The 21,501-nt window shown below is 38.8% G+C and overlaps 1 protein-coding gene and 1 long non-coding RNA gene across 2 annotated transcripts; one reads left to right on the top strand and one right to left on the bottom strand.

Moving 5' to 3' along the window:
• Positions 1-1,043: 1,043 nt before the first annotated feature.
• On the bottom strand, positions 1,044-21,019 carry LOC115162406 (uncharacterized). The gene is made up of 2 exons (XR_003869540.1): positions 20,539-21,019; positions 1,044-1,399 (listed from the first exon to the last, which is right to left on the bottom strand). It is a non-coding gene; the product is annotated as an uncharacterized LOC115162406 (long non-coding RNA).
• Positions 8,790-11,147, top strand: LOC115162344 (alpha-(1,3)-fucosyltransferase 9). Its single transcript, XM_029713593.1, has 2 exons — positions 8,790-9,076; positions 9,943-11,147. The coding sequence occupies exon 2, from the start codon at positions 9,953-9,955 to the stop codon at positions 11,054-11,056; it is 1,104 nt and encodes a 367-aa protein (XP_029569453.1). The 5' UTR covers positions 8,790-9,076; positions 9,943-9,952; the 3' UTR covers positions 11,057-11,147.
• Positions 21,020-21,501: the final 482 nt, after the last annotated feature.

Genomic DNA, 21,501 nt, shown 5'->3' with positions numbered 1-21,501 from the left:
AAAATTGTGTAATTTAGGCTCCACGAAATGTGAAAAGCGTTATGAAGAAAATCGTGTACTGTTGCCTACACGAAAAAAGGGCTCTTCTGATTACAAGTGCACCAGTATCCCAAAGTATTAAGCGAAATCAAGCATAGAAAACAGCATTGGCATTAATAAAACACATTTTCCCACGAATCAAGTCTCACGTAAATGGGTGTCTTTTCTTACAAATTCTGTTCAGCAAGTCTAAAAAAGTTCATAGGCATACACCTGCACATTTTAAAACAGGGTTAAATTGAGACAACATTTCTGTATATTCATAACGTTGAATTAGACAGAAAGAGGGACACAAATGAAATATAGGCTATCGCGTCTATGGTTGTTGCAAAGGCTTGTGTGTAGTCTACTGGTTAAATTTGTGTCTTTTCGCACGAATTAAGTAGCACATAAATTCGTGTCTTTTCTCGCGAATTAAGTAGCACATAAATTCGTGTCTTTTCTCACGACTTAAGCCACACAAAAACGCACGAAATTTGCTGAAATGCATTATGTACACATAGGCACGAATTGAATGGGAGATTGTGTTGGTTGTACAGATCACCGTGCACTCAACCGCATAGAGATACATCGAGGTTCCTTGTAGGTCTTTTTGACGGGGAAACTATGAAAACAGCTGTAGCTGTTTCTGTTTATCATTATTTTATTAAAGACTTTTTGCTGCTTTTTAAAAAAATAATGTTTTATTTAATCAGGCAAGTTAGTTAATAAGAACAAGCTCTTATTTACAATGACGACGTAGGAACAGTGGGTTAACTGCCTTGTTCAGGGGCAGAACGACAGATTTGTACCTTGTCAGCTCGGGGATTCGATCTAGCAACCTTCTGGTTACTGGCCCATGGCCTATGGCCTAAAATACATTCGTTCATACTGGCAGATTTTAAGGCGCATATTTTGTAGTATAGGCTAACGAATTTATGAAAATAAATAGTTAATGCAAACATTTTAGGATCTGGCAAAAGACCAATATTTGGTTGTTCAATAAAATAAAGACTGTCACATGATAATAGAAATGGAAACATTTTAATTTTAGAGACAAAAAGTAACAATAGCCTCTATGATGAAAGGGATTGAGCCCATTTGTTACTGGGCCCTCACATCATCATAATTTAATTCATTAAAATTCACCAGATCATTGTGTTTATAAGGCCAGTTGGCAACTCATTTGTTATCATTAAATGACCTGAATAATAGAAGGGAAAACCCGTTGGGTGTAAGCGTAACAGCCCAGGCTATCCAACACAATTTGCGCACAGCATATCGTGTCCAATGAGACGCACAGAAAAATATGAAACCATTAACTCATTACCTTTACTCTTTCTCTGTTAAATCTTCTAGACTGATGATCTTCCAAACCCTGCTGTAAATCAAGCAAACAATAGCAGATAATCAACATGAAATGTATGGGTATTGGATTGGATCCAACATGGATCCCAAGGTCACTGGTGTAAAGTACTAGACACCAACATATTCTGGATATTCTTTTTCCCGCACTGGCTGTTTTTTATCCATGCAATAGGCCTATCACAAAAGCTGTTTGTCACTTGACTGTCATTCAGATTATTTTTCTCCAAGATCGCTGATCATTGTAGACAATATCACTAAATAGCTCGATACCAAATGCACATCGAACAAGTACAACTGAAACATTTTTATTTTAATTTGAAAGGACAGCAGTTGCAGGCACTTAACTGAACAATGTAAAGATCTTCTCAATTTAAGGTAAGGTTTGTCCGTTGTATGATCTACATTTATTTTGAGTTATGATGATAAAATCTATCTTTTCATATTTGCACAAATCTTTCTAAAATAGAAAATGGACACAATTCAATTGATATCAATCAACAAAGAGGTAAGAATATTTTACATTTACATATAAGTCATTTAGCAGACGCTCTTATCCAGAGCGACTTACAAATTGGTGCATTCACCTTAAGATATCCAGTGGAAAAACCACTTTACAATAGTGCATCTAAATCTTTTTTTTTGGGGGGGGGGTAGAAGGATTACTTTATCCTATCCCAGGTATTCCTTAAAGAGGTGGGGTTTCAGGTGTCTCCGGAAGGTGGTGATTGACTCCGCTGTCCTGGCGTCGTGAGGGAGCTTGTTCCACCATTGGGGTGCCAGAGCAGCGAACAGTTTTGACTGGGCTGAGCGGGAGCTGTGCTTCCTCAGAGGTAGGGAGGCGAGCAGGCCAGAGGTGGATGAACGCAGTGCCCTTGTTTGGGTGTAGGGCCTGATCAGAGCCTGAAGGTACGGAGGTGCCGTTCCCCTCACAGCTCCGTAGGCAAGCACCATGGACTTGTATGTTGGCTATAATAATGTGTTGATGTCTAGCTGTATTGGGTGCAGATGATAATATGTAGGCTATAATAATGTGTTGAAGGCTAGCTGTATTGGGTGCAGATGATAATATGTAGGCTATAATAATGTGTTGATGTCTAGCTGTATTGGGTGCAGATGATAATATGTAGGCTGTAATAATGTGTTGATGTCTAGCTGTATTGGGTGCAGATGATAATATGTAGGCTGTAATAATGTGTTGATGTCTAGCTGTATTGGGTGCAGATGATAATATGTAGGCTATAATAATGTGTTGAAGCTGTATTGGGTGCAGATGATAATATGTAGGCTGTAATAATGTGTTGATGTCTAGCTGTATTGGGTGCAGATGATAATATGTAGGCTATAATAATGTGTTGAAGGCTAGCTGTATTGGGTGCAGATGATAATGTGTAGGCTTTAATAATGTGTTGAAGGCTAGCTGTATTGGGTGCAGATGATAATATGTAGGCTTTAATAATGTGTTGATGTCTAGCTGTATTGGGTGCAGATGATAATGTGTAGGCTATAATAATGTGTTGAAGGCTAGCTGTATTGGGTGCAGATGATAATATGTAGGCTATAATAATGTGTTGAAGGCTAGCTGTATTGGGTGCAGATGATAATGTGTAGGCTTTAATAATGTGTTGATGTCTAGCTGTATTGGGTGCAGATGATAATGTGTAGGCTATAATAATGTGTTGAAGACTAGCTGTATTGGGTGCAGATGATAATGTGTAGGCTTTAATAATGTGTTGATGTCTAGCTGTATTGGGTGCAGATGATAATATGTAGGCTATAATAATGTGTTGAAGGCTAGCTGTATTGGGTGCAGATGATAATGTGTAGGCTTTAATAATGTGTTGAAGGCTAGCTGTATTGGGTGCAGATGATAATGTGTAGGCTATAATAATGTGTTGATGTCTAGCTGTATTGGGTGCAGATGATAATATGTAGGCTATAATAATGTGTTGAAGGCTAGCTGTATTGGGTGCAGATGATAATATGTAGGCTATAATAATGTGTTGAAGGCTAGCTGTATTGGGTGCAGATGATAATGTGTAGGCTTTAATAATGTGTTGAAGGCTAGCTGTATTGGGTGCAGATGATAATGTGTAGGCTATAATAATGTGTTGAAGGCTAGCTGTATTGGGTGCAGATGATAATGTGTAGGCTATAATAATGTGTTGAAGCTGTATTGGGTGCAGATGATAATGTGTAGGCTTTAATAATGTGTTGAAGGCTAGCTGTATTGGGTGCAGATGATAATATGTAGGCTATAATAATGTGTTGAAGGCTAGCTGTATTGGGTGCAGATGATAATATGTAGGCTATAATAATGTGTTGAAGCTGTATTGGGTGCAGATGATAATGTGTAGGCTATAATAATGTGTTGAAGGCTAGCTGTATTGGGTGCAGATGATAATATGTAGGCTATAATAATGTGTTGAAGGCTAGCTGTATTGGGTGCAGATGATAATGTGTAGGCTTTAATAATGTGTTGAAGGCTAGCTGTATTGGGTGCAGATGATAATGTGTAGGCTATAATAATGTGTTGATGTCTAGCTGTATTGGGTGCAGATGATAATATGTAGGCTATAATAATGTGTTGAAGGCTAGCTGTATTGGGTGCAGATGATAATATGTAGGCTATAATAATGTGTTGAAGCTGTATTGGGTGCAGATGATAATGTGTAGGCTATAATAATGTGTTGAAGGCTAGCTGTATTGGGTGCAGATGATAATGTGTAGGCTATAATAATGTGTTGATGTCTAGCTGTATTGGGTGCAGATGATAATATGAGGCTATAATAATGTGTTGAAGGCTAGCTGTATTGGGTGCAGATGATAATATGTAGGCTATAATAATGTGTTGAAGCTGTATTGGGTGCAGATGATAATGTGTAGGCTATAATAATGTGTTGAAGGCTAGCTGTATTGGGTGCAGATGATAATATGTAGGCTATAATAATGTGTTGAAGGCTAGCTGTATTGGGTGCAGATGATAATATGTAGGCTATAATAATGTGTTGAAGGCTAGCTGTATTGGGTGCAGATGACTGTTGTGTCTGTAGTTATACAGACGAGGAGGCACACAAAAGTATGCCAATCTAAAAAAAAGAAACGCACACCTATAAAGGCGAGGTGCTGGCTAGCGGAGTAGAAAACTAGAAAATAAAGGAAAGCCGCACACTCTAAGAGCTCAGATGCAAAGATTTAATAACCAACGTTTCGACAGCGAAGCTGTCTTCATCAGGGTATCATCACAAACACTGCGAGATGAGTCATTTATATAGTGTCAAGAGACACACAGGTGTTTGTAATCATGGCCAAGTGTGGCCTAATATCATTGGTTAACTCAAATATTTAAAAAAATGGCATACAAAGAACATACAAAAAGACAAACAAATGGATAGCATACGATCATAGCATTTGCAGTCTAAAATGTATCTAACAAACAATTACAATGGCAAAATCACAATAATCACAAGAATGGCTTCAGATCAAAGTCTATGTTGAGACCGAAGGGAGCAAGGGTCTTTAAATTAAAGATCTAGGCAGCCTCTCGTTTTAACAATAAATTATCAAGGTCACCCCCTCTCCTCGGGAGGGTGACATGTTCGATGCCAATATAACGCAGAGACGAAATCGAATGGTTTGCTTCCAAAAAGTGGGCCGCAACTGGGTAAGTCAAGTTTTTGCACCTAATGGTGCTACGATGCTCTGATATACGTACTTTTAATTCACGCTTTGTTTTACCCACATAATTTTTACCACAGGGACAAGTTATAAGATAAATAACTGCCTTAGTGGAACACGTAATAACACCTTTAATTGGGATAGATTTCCCTGTTTGGGGGTGTTTGAAGGATCTACATTTATAAGTGCCATTGCATTGAACACAGCCATAACACTTGTAATTTCCATCCAGTATGGGCGCAAATAGACGTTGTTCAGGAATATCTTGGGGTGGTAAATCAGAGTGTACCAATTGGTCTCTGAGATTTCTGCCCCGCGAGAATACGACCAGGGGAAGATCAGAAAACGCCTTACCGAGACAATCATCATATTTCAGAATGTGCCAATGTTTGTGAACGATTCCTTTAATTTGTTCAGAGCACTTTGAATAGCGGGTAGTGAGAACGCAAGAATGCGTCTTTATGCGAGACTGACCTTGAAAAAGGTCATGTCTCGTTTTGTTTTGAATTTTCTCAATGGCAATATTAATCTGATCATTGTTGTACCCCCTCTCCTTGAACTTATCCTGCGTCTCAGCCATATTTCTGTCGAAATATGATTGTTTTATACAAATTCTTTTGATTGGACAGAATTGGCTGTAGGGCAAACTATTTTTCAAGGGAAGCGGGTGACAACTATCAGCCCTCAACAAACTGTTACGATCAGTAGGTTTCCTGTAAAGATCAGTGTATAGAACATTATCCTCACACAAAATCAGAAGATCAAGAAAACTGATTTGACGTGTATCAGATTGCATAGTAAATCTCAAATGTTCAGAACAGGAGTTAAGAAAAGCATAAAACGACTGGAGCAGTTCTGCGTCACCCCTCCATAGAACAAAAATATCGTCAATATACCGTTTCCAAATAATGATGTTAGGCAAGAAAACATTTTTGAGAGGGTTGAAAATGGATTGTTTCTCCATGTAACCTACATACAAATTAGCATAGTTAGGAGCCATGGGGGATCCCATAGCAGTACCCTTCGTCTGAATAAAGAAATCATTTAGAAACATGAAATAGTTATGTGTGAGTACTATTTCAGCCAATGTTATAACGCAGGCACTGGAAGGTAGTTCATTAGGGTCACAAAAGTATGCCAACTGGTATTGGTATGTTATGCAGATCACATGTACCATCCTCCTCCCTTACCTCTTCAATGGATATCCCATAGGCCTCTACATTATGGACAAGGTATGTGTATGAAAACCATAATCCCCCCCAAAAATGTAATTTACATTCACCACAACTACCAAGTTATGAATACTGTTGTGTGCATGTTTTGTTAATCATCTGTATAATTACTATTTTTTGGATTCACAGACTTCACCCTCTCTACACCTCAGATGAATATAACAGGAAACCTGTTCGATCACAATGCCCTGCAAAATCATTCTGGCTATGGATACAGAGAACATCAACACATTAACATCAACATGCCAGAGGACTTGGGGCTCTGCAGGGATTGTACCTCATATTTAGATTGTTTTATTCCGCTTTGCCACTAAAATCATAATAAACACTGACAGAACAAATATTGTGTTATTGTATTAATAATAATAATAATAGGGGAGGGGGGGTAGTTAAAAAATGAACCACAAAAGATTGTTCATAAAACCCTTTTAAAGAGTTCTTTGAAGAACTTATATTGGTTGCCCCACAGTTTAAATGTGAAGAACCACTAAAGGAAAGTCCAGGATTAGCCGTTAATAGCACATCATCAAATAGACTCAGTAATACTTATGTCCCACTGATGGACAATAATGGGGCGTTTTTAATTCATGTATTTGTAGGCTTATGGATGACATTTTCAAGTTATTCTGCCAACCCTGTTTTATTTATTATGTCTAAAAGAAAGGTAACGAATGCAGCACATTTTTGTTTATTTATACAATATTCCGCCAATAATTCCGTCAAATTACATAAACCTACAATATTATGCCACTAGCCAGCAGTCATTCCCCAGCCAATTGCTCAAATGCGTTGTTCCCCAGATAATCGCAAGTCACCGACGAATAGGAGTTGGGTTCTACTGTAGCCTTTGGGACACTAAATGTCAATATGCTTCAGCGAGCTGCCTCTAAAAGAAGCCAAAATCAACGTAAGGCAGCCCATGGATCCCTTAATAATGTAATAGTATCGAAAACCCGACCCTAGGCAACCGTGGCTAGGGTCTGGTTTCAATGGATTCTTTCGGCATAGAGCAACCCACTCATTCAAACGTACCACCTTATTCCACTACTTTAACCATATCTGATCCTACCACAGGCCTACGACCCGAGACCACGGGACACTACCACTCAACACAACCTATAAATCCCCTGATGTCAAATCTCGTACCCCCAAGAACTTATCTGCAGCTGCCACCACAACATCTATTTTCTGAGACTAAAGATCCATCTCTGCGGTAAAGATGAGCACCATTGCTAAGAAGCCAACCATATATCACTCATTGGTCTATCCCTCTTTTCTGGCACAGATCTACTGTTCACAGGGATCCTCTCAGAATGCATGTCTCCACAAACAACAGTGGGACAGACACGGCCACACAGTGAGCCACAGATAACTACAGACACCGGTGGTTAACTAAAGTAGCCAAAAGGGCCACAAGATGTGATAATATTAAATAGAACTACAAATGCTAGATAGAACATAACCTATTATAGATGTGTTTCTACTAGAACAAAACACATGTACAAATAACAACTTAGGTGTTAGTATATGGAACCCACAATCGCAGAAACAGAGCAATACAGCCGAAAAACGGCACAAAAAAAGAAAGAAATTGAAAACATATGCAACACTATATATACAATTGTTTATTAATATTATTATTATTATTATTTACCTTTATTTTATCAGGGAGTCATACTGAGAACAAGGTCTATTTTACAGATGAGCCATGAATTACATAAATGACAGAACATACACACATCAACATATAAATGCAAAACGCATGAAGAAAGAAAAACACGGTCATAAAAACCAACACATTCATCAGTAATAAGGTCCTCATTCAGCTTTCTGAATTACACTAGCGGGGCCAGAACATTACATTTTAGAACATTTTGAAGATTGTTCCACAAATACGGTGTAAAAAAAACGAAATGCTGATTTACCTAACTCAGTAGAGACCAAATTCCTTTCCAGAGTTAGCCATCACTGACACCGGGTGTGGTAACTCGTGTGTCTAAAGTTTAGTAATGATGTTAGGTACAGTGGGAGTTTTTGTAAAAATGCTTTATAAACGAAAACATGGCAATGTATCAACCTACAGTACGTGACATCAGAGGGCCATCCAACTTTCTGGTAGATAATGCAATGATGAACACCAAAACTGTCGCCCATGATAAAGCGCAGTGGGCTGTGATAGATAGCTATGTAGAACCAGGATCTTTCTAAAAACAACTAGATAAAGGTAAAGGTTATCGTCACCTGTCCGGGTAGTATCAGGCCACACCTGTGGCGTCATGGATACAGGACACCCTAATACCTGGGAGGGGGGCTATGTTTGAAGCTAAGATGCTGACAATAGGAATTTAAAACATGACCCTCATATCAAAATCCGAATTAAGTCCTAATCGCTGTAGGGTTCATTAAGTATGGATCCAGAAGAATTCTCTCTGGCAGAGTTTACGGTCGTTTTTCTCAATTTCTGCCCTTGCTGCCCATTGGCTGTGGCTAAGGAGGAAGTACCACAATCTGCTTTGCAACTCCTGAAATTTTCCGCTGAAGCGTATTGAGAATGTTTTCTGCCGCTGTCGGATGGTTCTTCCTTTTCAAATGTAAACAATAGCTGTATATTTTGAAGATAATTTGATACAGCTTCTCACTGTTTCACGTTTATATACTTGAACAGATGAGTATGTGACTGAGAAACGAATCACACAGTTCAACATTTCTGACTGGGTGTGTGTAGGAATTACAAAACCGATCACAAAGCAGAACAAGCTGTAACAAGAACAACCTGTCTTCTGGTGAGTCTTGATCTTTTTCTCTTTAATTATAGACCTCACTAAACTACAGACTTCACGTATCTAAGAATATGGTACGCTAAGTGAACATACATTTTCAGTTTTATAGATCTGCTTGTAAATATGAAGGGAGAAGGTTCTTAGGGCTATTTTGAAAGGTCACGTGAAATAATCAAAACACATGCTTTATTTACTGTATTGGCAAATCCTTAGGTCAAGTCTGGTTGTGTTTTTACACATGAAAAATACATTTGAAACCATTTTAGAAGAGATTGTCATCTACCTAAACCATATCACAGTGCAGAACAAAGCAGAAGAGCAGGTTGGAACTGTATTAGTAAAGGGTAGAGATTTGAAGTTACTTGTTTAAAATACACCTCACCTACTATTGTAAAATGTCCATAAAATTGTGTTGTACTGAGACCAAAGGGTAACTATTGACAGACACAAACCTGAGGTGGGTGTGTATGGGCGTGAACGAGAGAGAGGTGATAGTTGTCTTTCAGCTACAGGGTAAAAGCAAATGACAAATAAAAGTCTATTTATGGATAAAAGTAGACTTGTCCCTCTTGAATAAGTTAACCGACATCTCTTATCACGTTGCTTGGCCTTATATCGTCCGGTTCCCCTTTGTTGTAACAGGATTTGGTTTACAGTTCTGGGCTGACATATACTTTGTGCAGTTGCTATGTTCTCATACTTTCTTCCTGCACACAAAACAAGCTGTTATCAAGTAAAACCACCAGTTATGAAGTAAAACAAACTGTTAGTAAGTAAAACAGACTGTTAAGAGGTAAAACAACCTGTTTTGTGTACAGGAAGATTTAATTGACTTAAAATCATTCAAAAAGTTGACTCTTTTTTTGCAGAACGCCCAAAATGGTTTCTGGAGTTGTACGTGTTGTCCTGTTCTCGATCCTTGGTCTAGGAGGATTTCTGACACTGTTTGTAATGTACTATCAATCAGCTCCATCTCAGATCTGCCCTCCCCAGCCTGCTTTGCCACGTCATTACTCAAAGCCACCTGAGAACAGCTCCTTGTCTAAGAAGCAGCCAGAACCAGACAAGCCCATCATGCTGTTGTGGTTCTGGCCTGAAAACCGCAGGTTTGATTTTAGCGATTGCACCACTTTCTTCAACATTGATGGCTGCCAACTGACAGACGACCGGTCTCTGTACAACAAGGCAGACGGGGTGCTCATCTTTCACAAATCCATCAAACATGATTTATCCAACTTGCCTCCATCACCTCGACCACCATTCCAGAAGTGGATCTGGTACCATGTGGAATCACCTACAAACACAATTAGGATACCTGGTCTAGAGAACCTTTTCAACTTGACCTTGAGTTATAGGGAAGATGCAGACATCCCTGTACGTTGGCGCTTAACTGCAAGGAAAGGCCTGGGTGAGGACTTTGTGCTGCCCAGGAAGGATAAATTAGTTTGCTGGATTGTGAGTAACAATAACCCTGCAACTGGAACAGCAGTAAGGGATAACTATTACAGAGAACTTGTCAAACATATTAAGGTGGATCTCTTTGGAAAAGCCTTTGCAAGATTCTTGAGATATGAGGACTACTACTCAACACTCTCCAGCTGTAAGTTCTACCTCTCCTTTGAGAACTCAGTCCACAGAGACTACATCACTGAGAAGCTTAACGGACCACTTGCAGCAGGAACTGTGCCAGTAGTATTGGGCCCACCGAGACAGAACTATGAGGACTTTGTCCCGGGAGATTCTTTCATCCATGTTAATGACTTTCCCAATGCAAAAGCCCTGGCTGAATTCCTCCTGAAGTTGGACAAGGATGATGAGGCATATCTGCGCTACTTTCAGTGGCATGAACACTTTTCTGCTCAGCGACATCTGGTTCAACTGAGTCAAGAGTTCATCCAAGCTATTTGTTATGCCTGTGACCATGTAGGAAAACATAAGGAGTACAGGGTTGTTCACGATCTTTACAAATGGTATTTGGTTTAGCTAACTGTGACGTGGGTCGTATAAAGGGGACCAAGGCGCAGCGTGTAGAGTGCTCATATTTACTTCTAATAAAGACTTTTTAACAAAACAACAAAACGACCGACAACAGTTCCGTCAGGTGACATACACTAAATTGAAAACAACTACCCACAAAACCCAGGAAGAAAAAAACCCTACTTAAATATGATCTCCAATTAGAGGCAACGAGGATCAGCTGCCTCCAATTAGAGATCAACCCAAACAATCCCAACATAGAAATAGAAAAACTAGAACTTAAACATAGAAATAGAAAACATAGAACAACCCAAAACACCCCCTGTCACGCCCTGACCTATTCTACTATAGAAAATGACATCTTACTAGGGTCAGGACGTAAAAATTTTTTTACAAAAAATGCATGAAATGAAATGTATGCATTCACTACTGTAAGTCGCTCTGGATAAGAGCGTCTGCTAAATGACTAAAATGTAAAAATGTAAATGTAGGACGTGACACTAACGCATTTATGAAAATAAACAGTTCCTACGAAAATATCCGGACCTGGCAAAAGGCCGACATTTTTCATTTCTATTAAAAAAATGACTCACATGACAATTAGAAATGGAAACATTGTGATTTTATAGACACAAATTATTAAAGCGATGGAGTCCTTCGGTTACTGCGCTCTCACCATCATCAATATCATTATTTACATTATTGAAATTCACCAAATAATTTTGTTTATAAACACACAAATGAAAACATTGAGGTATGTGTAAAGAGAGTAAAATATTATATTTCTCAGAAGTTATACGTGTGTCAAATCATTCCTGCAACAAACATTGTTAGAGATGGGTGTGATTGGCACATCTCTTCCTCTTCAACTGCATTATGTGTATAGGTTTGAGTGAGAGGCAGGGAGAATGCGCAAGAGAGAAAATAGAGAAGAGAGGTGTCTGATGAATCAGGAATCAAGGGTTTTGCACCAAATATCAACGTTTAAAGGAGTTTATATTATGCTTGTATAGTTGCGTCTGTGCCATGGACTTAGTCTGGCTTTAAATGTCGACATATTAACAATTGATATGTTGGATTCACGACTCCATCTCAACGAAAAATGAAAGAATAGGGATAAATCAAATCAAACTTTATTTCAAGTTTGATTTGATTTAGTTATATTATTTAACTTGATTTTCTTCTTCAATTGTTTATATTTGGTTGTATTGACAACCAATCACAATTCAATATAATTTTTGAAATACATAAATAGCCTATTAACTTGACCATATGTTGGATTAACGTCTCCAATTTAACCAAAAATAAAAGTTAAAGAATGGAATTAAGCCAGTGGCTCAGATGGAACTATCCAAGCAGTAGATACTGTACATCTCCTTTAAATGTTGCTTTTTGGTTACATTGTCAACTAAACAAAATTCTATATTACTTTTGTAATCCAGTAAATAGCCTAAAGGCTGTTTTACAAACTAATCTAACATTCAACCTTACAATGAGTAAGACATCCATGGCCACATTGAGGTTTCCCGGGACCATACATTATAGAGTAATAAGGCATACATCTGTTTTATAAATAAACACATTATCTGGCATTGTTTTTCCATGGAAATTTTTAAAATGGTTGAAAGCACAGTGAAAGACATTTAGATGAAAACTAAACCAAAAAATCTGACATTGTTTTTCCATTGGAATTTGGTTGTGCCTATCAGATGGTTGAAAGCACAGTAATAACACATTAGACATTTAACTAACGTTTGGCTCTCTTTTTGAGTGGGTGAATAAAGCTTGTAATCTCATTGATCAACATCACTCTCAACCAAATATTACCCAATTATCCACGCTGAAATGACGTGGTGTGCCCAGTGAGTAGAACCTGAAGGCATTGTGGTTTTGTTTGCTAATCCTGCTCTTCATAGTTCAGTGAAAATGCCAAAGTTTACAAAAAACTTTCCTGACCTCATTCGACATTTAAACAAAGAGTTCCTGGTTTATATTATACTGTACGCTAATTAATAATGAGTACCGATATAGAAAACCAACTGTATATCGATATTAGTTTAAAAAAAATCGTTGGACCTAAAATGAGTAAAATGAGGCTGTATATCGTTGTATAAAATGTGCGACTGCGTGAATGTTCCCTTGTCTGATCACTTCCATGGCTCCTTAAAGTCGAGACAGCTGCTTGTTAATTGTCCACCCTCTCTATGTGGAGGGTACAATATGCAGCTTCAGCATATGGCGCGTGGAGAGAGGAATTATTATTTATTTTATTTTGTATTTTATTAGGATTCCCATTGGCTGTTGCGAAAGCAGCAGCTACGCTTCCTGGGGTCCACACAAAACATGAAACATGACAGAACATTAATAGACAAGCTCAGCTCAAGGACAGAACTACATACATTTAAAAACGGCACTCATAGCCTACACATTGTTTTACAATTTAAACTCCCGATAGGAGTCCCAATAGGGTGGCGCACAATTGGCCCAGCGTCGTCCGGGTTAGGGGAGGGTTTGGCCGGGTAGGCCATCATTGTAAAATATTAATTTGTTCTTAACGGACTTGCCTAGTTAAATACAAGTTCAATACATACAGTGCATTGTGAAAGTATTCATACTCCTTGACTTTTCCCACATTTTGTTTTGTTACAGCCTAATTCTGAAATCGATTTAATACATTTGTTTTCTTCATCAATCCTGATAATGACAAAATAACAGGTTTTGAAGAAATTTTTGCAAATGCATAAAAAAAGAGGAAATTATAACATTTACTAAATATTTAGACCCTTTGCTCAGTACTTTGTTGAAGCACCTTTGGCAGGGATTACAGCCTCGATTCTTCGTGGGTAGGATGCTACAAGCTTGGCACACCTGTATTTGGGAGTTTCTCCCATTCTTCTCTGCAGAGCTCTGTCAGGTTGGATGGGGAGCGTTGCTGCACAGCTATTTTCAGGTCTCTCCAGAGATGTTCGATCGGGTTCAAGTCCGGGCTCTGGCTGGGCCACTAAAGGACATTCAGAGACTTGTCCCAAAGTCACTCCAGCATTGTCTTGGCTGTGTGCTTAGGGTCGTTGTCCTGTTGGAACATGAACCTTTGCCCCAGTCTGAGCTCTCTGGAGCAGGTTTTCATCGTGGATCTGTCTCTACTTTGCTCCAGTCATCTTTCCCTCGATCCTGACTAGTCTCCCTTTCCCTGCTGCTGACAAACATCCCCACAGCATGATGCTGCCACCGCCATGCTTCACCTTAGGGATGGTGCCAGGTTTCCTCCAGCCATTACACTTGGCATTCAGGCCAAAGAGTTCAATATTGGTATCATCAGACCAGAGAATCTTGTTTCTCATGGTCTGAGAGCCCTTTAGGTGCCTTTTGGCAAACTCCAAGCGGGCTGTCATGTGCCTTTTACTGAGGAGTGGCTTCCGCCTGGCCACTCTAACATAAAGGCCTGATTGGTGGAGTGCTGCAGCGATGGTTGTCCTTCTGGAAGGTTCTCCTTTCGAATCTCATAGCAAAGGGTCTGAATACTTATGTAAATAAGTTATTATGCAACATTTACACACAAAATATATTAGTCAAAAGGGGAGAGGCATTGTGCCATGAGGTGTTGCTTTACCTGTTTTATTCGAGGAATGAAAGAGGTGTGAGACTAACCTGCCCAACCAGTTTGATCACAATGTGATGCTCATCAACTGTTGAATGCTCACAAGCAGGCAACTTACATTTCCTTTCAATGACTTTGGTTCAATGTTTCAAAACTGTAACCACATTTTCAATTGACTGAGTACAACAACAAAAATTCAGTCACTTGTTCACTGCACCAAGTCACTCTGACAGAATGGATTTTTGATCGATGTATCTTGCATTTTTTTGCTATTGTATTAACTGCTTGTTAAAACAACTAAATTGAGAAAATATCATTATGTTGTGTTTTGGTGATTAAATCAATGTTCTCATGGTACTTCACAGTAAACCGTATATAACAGTATATTTTGGATCAATGGTTCTGTGGTGAAATATGTCTCCAAACAAAATGATTGCAAAATAAAAGGTTTTGAAAATAAGAATTGCTGTGTTACAAGTGTTACCAGTTTTGGAGTTTTGTACTAAGTCCCCCCCCCAAAAAAAAGAAAGAAAAAAGAAAAAAAAAGATATAGATGTACTATTGTAAAGTGGTTGTTCCACTGGATATCATAAGGTGAATGCACCAATTTGTAAGTCGCTCTGAATAAGAGCGTCTGCTAAATGATGTAAATGTAAATGTAATTTGAAAAATAGCACCAAAGCCATTGAAGAGTAAAAAACTGTAACTGAAACCACTGCCTCAGAATGTTCCAAATGAGACATATATATATATATATTTATTTTTACATTCTATAGTTTATACTGCTATAGTACTCACTCTAGCCATGTATACTAAGTCACGATATCCCACTATAATAACTACACACCTGAAACCACCGCAAAATAACTAATTTTACCTAACCCATAGCTTATTACAACCCTATTACTACTACTACTACTACTAATACTACTACTACTATCAGTTTGGCCGGGGTAGGCCGTCATTGTAAATAAGAACAAATTCTTAACTTACTTGCCTAGTTAAATAATGGTTGCATTTAAATAAATAAAAAATGATCACTACTGCAGTCACTACCACTACCAGTACTACTACTATTTCACAACCATATACTTCAACTTGATTACAGTAGTGCTGTTACTGAATTATCACAAAGTTTTAATTGATAAAATCCAGTAAGATGCACAGTATCTGAAGTAAACAGTGTGGAACTGGTCATGTGATCTCCACACCTGGCCAAGAATGTGGTCTTGCCTGGAGCTGCAAAACTGGTCATGCAAAATAGCTGTCAAGATCAGGTTTCTAGATCCCAGGCCAACACACTGACAAGGTTCTTTATCTAAAAGATTATTGGGGGGTTTCATGCAAGGATACTTTATGGACACACACAGGAATGAAATGGACTTGAAAGGTGGTGGAATGGTAGTGGTTTTGAAACAGGGGAAAGAGGTAATGAATACACTGTACATATGATAGCACAAGAGCAGTACTACCATTAAGGAGTGTATAAATGTACATGCGACCTGTATATATAACAACACAGGTAAAAACAGAAGCAGCATACAATATGAATAGGCAATAGTTTCATTCCAATATCCATTTTTAGAAATGTTGGTGAATTAGCTTGTATTGTTCAAAGAAATTATGAAAGCCATTGGTGTTATTTTTCACTGTGTAATCATGGAATGGGGTTGTTCAATGACAGACATGTATTTGTTTAAAATCTACTTGATGGTTTCTTTTCAGAGAGACAAATAATCATTTTTATTTTGTTGCAAAATGCTATACAGTGGCTTGCAAAAGTATTTACCCCACTTGGCATTTTTCCTATTTTGTTGCCTTACAACCTGGAATTATTTGTATCATTTGATTTACACAACATGCCTACCACTTTGAAGATGCATAGTATTTTTTTATTGTGAAACAAACAAGAAATATGACAAAAAAACAAAAAACTTGAGTGTGCACAACTATTCACCCACCAAAGTCAATACTTTGTAGAGCCACCTTTTGCAGCAATTACAGCTGCAAGTCTCTTGGGGTATGTCTCTATAAGCTTGGCACATCTAGCCCCTGGGATTTTTGCCCATTCTTCAAGGCAAAACTGCTCCAGCTCCTTCAAGTTGGATGGGTTCCGCTGGTGTACAGTCGTGGCCAAAAGTTGAGAATGACACAAATATTAATTTCCACAAAGTTTGCTGCTTCAGTGTCTTTAGATGTTTTTGTCAGATGTTACTATGGAATACTGAAGTATAATTACAAGCATTTCACAAGTGTCAAAGGCTTTTATTGACAATTACATGAAGTTGATGCAAAGAGTCAATATTTTCAGTGTTGACACTTATTTTCCAAGACCTCTGCAATCCGCCCTGGCATGCTGTCAATTCACTTCTGGGCCACATCCTGACTGATGGCAGCCCATTCTTGCATAATCAATGCTTGGAGTTTGTCAGAATTTGTGGGTTTTTGTTTGTCCACCCGCCTCTTGAGGATTGACAACAAGTTCTCAATGGGATTAAGGTCTGGGGAGTTTCCTGGCCATGGACCCAAAATATTAATGTTTTGTTCCCCGAGCCATTTAGTTATCACTTTTGCCTTATGAAAAGGTGCTCCATCATGCTGGAAAAGGCATTGTTCGTCACCAAACTGTCCCTGGATGGTTGGGAGAAGTTGCTTTTGGAGGATGTGTTGGAAACCGTTCTTTATTCATGGCTGCGTTCTTAGGCAAAATTGTGAGTGAGCCCACTCCCTTGGCTGAGAAGCAACCCCACACATGAATGGTCTCAGGATGCTTTACTGTTGGCATGACACAGGACTGATGGTAGCGCTCACCTTGTCTTCTCTGGACAAGCTTTTTTCCAGATGCCCCAAACAATCGGAAAGGGGATTCATCAGAGAAAATGACTTTACCCCAGTCCTCAGCAGTCCAATCCCTGTACCTTTTGCAGTATATCAGTCTGTCCCTGATGTTTTTCCTGGAGAGAAGTGGTTTCTTTGCTGCCCTTCTTGACACCAGGCCATCCTCCAAAAGTCTTCGCCTCACTGTGCATGCAGATGCACTCACACCTGCCTGCTGCCATTCCTGAGCAAGCTCTGTACTGGTGGTGCCCCGATCCCGCAGCTGAATCAACTTTAGGAGACGGTCCTGGCACTTGCTGGACTTTCTTGGGCACCCTGAAACCTTCTTCACAACAATTGAACTGCTCTCCTTGAAGTTCTTGATTATCTGATAAATGGTTGATTTTGGTGCAATCTTACTGGCAGCAATATCCTTGCCTGTGAAGCCCTTTTTGTGCAAAGCAATGATGACGGCACATGTTTCCTTGCAGGTAACCATGGTCGACAGAGGAAGAACAATGATTCCAAGCACCACCCTCTTTTTGAAGCTTCCAGTCTGTTATTCGAACTCAATCAGCATGATAGAGTGATCTACAGCCTTGTCCTCATCAACACTCACACCTGTGTTAACGAGAGAATCACTGACATGATGTCAGCTGGTCCTTTTGTGGCAGGGCTGAAATGCAGTGGAAATGTTTTTGGGGATTCAGTACATCTGCATGGCAAAGAGGGACTTTGCAATTAATTGCAATTAATCTGATCACTCTTTATAACATTCTGGAATATATGCAAATTGCCATCATACAAACTGAGGCAGCAGACTTTGTGAAAATTAATATTTGAGTCATTCTCAAAACTTGTGGCCACAGCTGTACAGCAACGTGTTTGCTTATTTTTTTCTTTAAGCAATGGCTTTTTTATGGCCACTCTTCCATAAAGCCCAGCTCTGTGGAGAGTATGGCTTAAAGTGGTCCTATGGATAGATATTCCAATCTCCGCTGTGGAGCTTTGCAGCTCCTTCAGGGTTATCTTTGGTATCTTTGTTGCCTCTGATTAATGCCCTCCTTGCCTGGTCCGTGAGTTTTGGTGTGCAGCTCTCTCTTGGAAGGTTTGTTGTGGTGTCATATTCTTTAAAACATTTTATAATGGATTTAATAGTGCTCTGTGGGATGTTCAAAGTTTTGGATATTTTTTTTTATAACCCAACCCTGATCTGTACTTCTCCACAACTTTGTCCTTGACTTGTTTGGAGAGCTCCTTGGTCTTCATGGTGCCACTTGCTTAGTGGTGTTGCCCCTTGCTTAGTGGTGTTGCAGACTCTGGGGCCTTTCAGAACAGGTGTGTATATATATATACTGAGATCATGTGACACTTGGATTGCACACAGGTGGACTTTATTTAACTAATTATGTGACTTCTGAAGGTAATTGGTTGGACCAGATCTTATATAGGGGCTTCATAGCAAAGGGGGTGAATACATACGCATGCACCACTTTTTTTATTTATTTTTTAAACAAGTGATTTTTTTCATTTCACTTTACCAGTTTGGACTATTTTGTGCATGTCCATTACATTAAATCCAAATAAAAATCCATTTAAATTACAGGTTGTAATGCAACAAAATAGGTAAAATGCCAAGGGGGATGAATACTTTTGCAAGGCACTGTATATCCTCCTCACTCTCAGAGAAATAAGCACTACTGCTAGGTTTTACAGTCAAATATAACTGCATGTTTAATGAAGAACTGTACAAATTATACATCTGTGACATCCATATTTATGTTTAAAAATAATAATTCAGTTCAGTAATATCAGATCCAGTGCCTAAATTTGTTCCCCCCCCAGTCGGATAAACACTCTAAACAGTCTACCCAACTGTTCGGAGGCATCCACATGGTCCAAAACCACACCGTTGCAATCTTTTGTATCAAGTTCCAATGATAAAACTGAGGGGACAAAAATGCAATTTCTGAATTTGGGGGGGACATGTGAAAGTGAAAGTTGCGCCCCTGATGAGATCTGTATGTAAAACATTTATATTTAAAATGTTTGTAATTTTGCTGATGCAGTTATCCAGAGTGACTTACAGTTAGTGCATTCATCTTAACATAGCTAGGTGAGACAGCTACATATCACAGTCAAATATACAGGGTACAAACATTCCATTCAAGATGAACAATGGATAGGCGTTTAGCAAAAAAACACTTTCACACAAACCTAAAATCTATGAATGAAACATCTGTGAAATATTTTACACACACATGAAGGTACCCATAAGCAATCATTTCTGATAAATACACAAATGTGACAAATTGGTGGATATAGCGTTGAACTAGGAAGACCAATGTACAAGTAACTGTACACACACACTAGAGGTTGAGATGGGAACAGAACTCTCCTGGAAAGTATGAATGGGAGTCATGTTCTAATCTAGTCAAGTTCTGGTCAGGACCGTACAGGATCGAGAGTCTCCGGTGGGGGGAGTATGTGTGCAGCGTTTCATTTAAAAAAAATATATAGTTTACTTAATAAAAATCAATAAAAAAAAAGAAATGCTAATTTCCCCTCTCACCCTTCCGTCGGCCTCGCAGTCACTACTTTACTTCAGATGCCAATTTTGAAGCCTTCAGGAGAGGAATTGAGTTCATCCGACTCCGGGTAAGTAGGGCTGCCTTGAGTGCCAACATCTGGTAAATGTGGTTATCAGCCGTGTGCGCAGAGCAGGCAACTGAAGAGCAGCCAAACGGAGCATTTGCTATGGCTACAGACAAAGACGAGTGGCGAACGAGGAAGTTCTTTCGGATTTCTGCGTGTAAAAATTAGCATAAGAATTTTGGATATCGTTACAGGTTAAATTACGTTCTTTTCATCATCGCTATGCGAACAAGGCTGATTTCTGCAACAATTCTTCTGTTTAAGCAAGTTTTGTTTAGCTAATGAAATTAACAATAATTCTCACAACTTTTTTTGTCCCTTGTTAACATTGCAACATTATATTAATGTCTTAAACGTTGCTAAATTTCGGAAATGGCAAAAAAACATGTAATCTGCTTGACACATTCAAGTTACTTACCTTACATATCACGAAGTCAGCTAATTTCCACTCCATTCATAAGTCCGTTTGATTTATACACTGGTTTGTCTGGCTGTCATGTTTTTATTTTAACCTGCTCTCCCCTGTCTACGCTTAAATAATATAATTTAGGTAGTCCTCATTTTTTTCTATCTCGCATAGCTCATTGGTACACCCTTGTGGTTGAATATATATGTATCTATTGTTGGTCTTCGGATACAACAATTAATAATGTGGAACAAATAAATATCAGCAAAGGATACCTTAAAACTTACAACAATGAACACTTTATGAAACAGCTGTGAAAACCAACCGATCAATATTTAAGATGAATACATAAACTTTGATAGTTTTTTGCTACAGTTCTGTCATTCATTTATTTTTATAGATGATTTTTTTGTGCACTCACATGGCAATCAGACTGAAATACTTAATTCTGTCACCTTCTCACCAAGCTGCTTGGCGATGGTCTTGTAGCCCATTCCAGCCTTGTGTAGGTCTACAATCGTGTCCCTGACATCCTTGGAGAGCTCTTTGGTCTTGGCCATGGGGGAGAGTTTGAAATCTGATTGATTGATTGCTTCTGTGGACAGGTGTCTTTTATACAGGTAACAAGCTGAGATTAGGAGCACTCCCTTTAAGAGTGTGCTCCTAATCTCAGCTCATTACCTGTATAAAAGACACCTGGGAGCCAGAAATCTTTCTGACTGAGAGGGGGTCAAATACTTATTTCCCTCATTAAAATGCAAATCATTTTATAACATTTTTGACATGCGTTTTTCTGGATTTTGTTGTTGTTATTCTGTCTCTCACTGTTCAAATAAACCTACCATTAAAATTATAGACTGATAATTTCTTTGTCAGTGGGCAAACGTACAAAATCTGCAGGGGATCAAATACTTTTTCTCTCACTGTACATCATCTGGGCCGACAGTCAAAGGCGCTTGCATGCCCAACTTGGGG

The sequence above is a fragment of the Salmo trutta genome, chromosome 1, assembly GCF_901001165.1.
Source record: "Salmo trutta chromosome 1, fSalTru1.1, whole genome shotgun sequence".
Classification (NCBI taxonomy): Eukaryota; Metazoa; Chordata; class Actinopteri; order Salmoniformes; family Salmonidae; genus Salmo; species Salmo trutta.
The sequence above is the reverse complement of the archived record's forward strand: the minus strand, read 5'-3'. Positions and strand labels throughout refer to the sequence as shown.

Excerpts from the sequence above, each read along its gene's own strand:
- LOC115162344 (XM_029713593.1), top strand. The coding sequence starts at position 9,953 with ATGGTTTCTGGAGTTGTACGTGTTGTCCTGTTCTCGATCCTTGGTCTA.